The sequence below is a fragment of the Sinocyclocheilus anshuiensis genome, unplaced genomic scaffold, assembly GCF_001515605.1.
Source record: "Sinocyclocheilus anshuiensis isolate Anshui unplaced genomic scaffold, SAMN03320099.WGS_v1.1 scaffold1810, whole genome shotgun sequence".
Taxonomy (NCBI): Eukaryota; Metazoa; Chordata; class Actinopteri; order Cypriniformes; family Cyprinidae; genus Sinocyclocheilus; species Sinocyclocheilus anshuiensis.
In genome coordinates this window covers 25765-28075 of record NW_015547669.1, presented here as the reverse complement: position 1 = coordinate 28075, position 2311 = coordinate 25765, and the positions used below count along the sequence as shown (strand labels likewise).

At 39.2% G+C, this 2311-nt stretch overlaps 1 protein-coding gene across 1 annotated transcript; it reads left to right on the top strand.

The window, feature by feature from the left end:
• The first annotated feature begins 321 nt into the window (after positions 1 to 321).
• Positions 322 to 747, top strand: LOC107702717 (histone H2B-like). Its single transcript, XM_016505115.1, has one exon. The coding sequence runs from the start codon at positions 328 to 330 to the stop codon at positions 700 to 702; it is 375 nt and encodes a 124-aa protein (XP_016360601.1). The 5' UTR covers positions 322 to 327; the 3' UTR covers positions 703 to 747.
• Positions 748 to 2311: the final 1564 nt, after the last annotated feature.

Below are 2311 nucleotides of genomic sequence, written 5' to 3'. Positions count from 1 at the left end.
AAAAATTACACTGATATTTGAGACCCACTTGTTTTCTTGAACGGAATATGACTTACAAAAAGAGCAGGAATTGAAACAAAAGAAGCTTAGTCTTGCGGGCTGATGTCGTTCAAACATGGAGCGGTGGGCGCGGCTATCATTTCACCGCCTGTGATTGGCCCTCACTCCGCTCGTGTTACTTCGAGTTGTCCAATCACAGTCGAGTTTCTGGGTTTGGTCTGTGGAAACACGCAATCAGAAGGATCCACATCTCTGTGTTAATTAGCATAGCCTAGTGAATATAAACGGCTCTGTCCGGCTTTTGATCATTGACTCGTCAGCAGCATCATGCCTGAACCAGCGAAGTCCGCGCCTAAGAAGGGTTCCAAAAAGACCGTCACTAAGACCGTAGCGAAGGGAGGAAAGAAGCGCAGAAAGCGCAGGAAGGAGAGCTACGCCATCTACGTCTACAAAGTGCTGAAGCAGGTTCATCCTGACACCGGGATCTCTTCGAAGGCGATGGGCATCATGAACTCTTTCGTCAACGACATCTTCGAGCGCATCGCCGGTGAAGCGTCTCGTCTCGCTCACTACAACAAGCGCTCCACCATCACTTCCCGAGAGATCCAGACCGCCGTGCGTCTGCTGCTGCCCGGGGAGCTGGCCAAGCACGCCGTGTCTGAGGGCACCAAGGCCGTCACCAAGTACACCAGCTCCAAGTAGAGCTCCGCTGCAGCGCGCACACACAAAGGCTCTTTTAAGAGCCACCCATCTTATCGTTTTAAGAGCTTCTAATGTGTGTAGTCGATACGGCTTTGTTATTGGACTAATTTTAACAAACAATTATTTCTATTTTTTTTCTGTGCAGTTTGAACAGATTTTTTGTTTTCTTTAGTTTGATTTTATTGCAAGTTTCCGTTTTTGGCGAGATTATGGATTTATTGTTCTCATTGGTTTTAATACAGAATACTGGTAGGAAGTTTGGCTCTTTTGGCTCGGCTCTCTTAAAAGAACCGGCTCTTAAGGCTTCCAAATGGCTCTTTATTTAGTATCACTGGGATCCTTCTATTTTATCGCGTTTTATGTGTTGGTTTTGATGTTTTTTTTATATTCGGTTTTCTTAAAAGCCTTGTTTTTATGCATTTCATTTTTCGTTAAAAGAAAAAAAACGCTATTTGACGTTTTAAAACTTTAATTGAACAATTGAAGAACACCACAGCAAATAAATAAAAGCAAAAGTCTTAACATTAAGACACTTTAGTCTTTAGTGCAGGTTGGCATTCAGAAATATCAGATGCCTCAGCTTGGATGTGCTGATGCGATTTCTCCTCTCTGATTATTGATCTTGTGTTTGAGAAGACTCTGAGGGGACCGATGTTGCAACAATGCAGTGTCTTCCTACCATTACCTTAACCAACGCGCTTGCGTTTAAATCCGGCTCCCCGTCTCTGTGTACCTGCTACACTCGCTGTCTTCGGAGCATGTCCCCATTCCTTTCACATAATGGTATGATCCTAGTCTGTCCTCCCATGTGAGTAACCGCATGTAATGAAAAAATGCATACAAATAAGGCTTTGATGAAAACACTAAATTAAAACATTGCTTACCAATAGGGATGGGCGATACCATTTATTTTGTTTTCGATACAATACTGATATTTTTCAAGGCAGTATCGTCGATATCGATACAGATTCGATACTTCTGCACTAAACTTTTAAATTATGAAAATTATTAAATTACTAAGAGTAAAATGGGTAATGAAAACCACTTAACTTTGTTTAAAACGCATTTTAACCCGTTTAATCCCAAATTTTTCCCACACATGAAAATATCCAAATGATGCGTCATTAGTAACCCTTTGAAATAATCAATAATTTTTTTGGAAAAGTGTGAAAAATTGTATTTTATGGTCAGTCACAATTGTGACCGGTGGGATAATGTGTATACTGAATTAACATATTTCTGCAGTCTTAAAAATTGTTATATATCTTAGCCCAGCTATTTTAAACTGTTTGATCACATTCTAGGGTTACTATTATGCATAAAAAACCCTTATACAACATTGATAGGAATACTGAGATCAAATACAAAAAAATACATCAACGTATTTCACAATTTTTACTTTTTTGTAACATATACCATCACATTTTTATATTAGTGCTACCAGTATTACAACATTAATATTCTAACTTATTTGTAACATTTGAACTTTTGATTTAGTGGAATATTTTGTACTGCCATTAGGGACTGCCAGTGAAAGGCTGTTGCATGCATAAAATGCAACCTTTTTATTCTGACAGTGTATGATTTCTATTAACATTACAGAATAGAA

Excerpts from the sequence above, each read along its gene's own strand:
- LOC107702717 (XM_016505115.1), top strand. The coding sequence starts at position 328 with ATGCCTGAACCAGCGAAGTCCGCGCCTAAGAAGGGTTCCAAAAAGACC.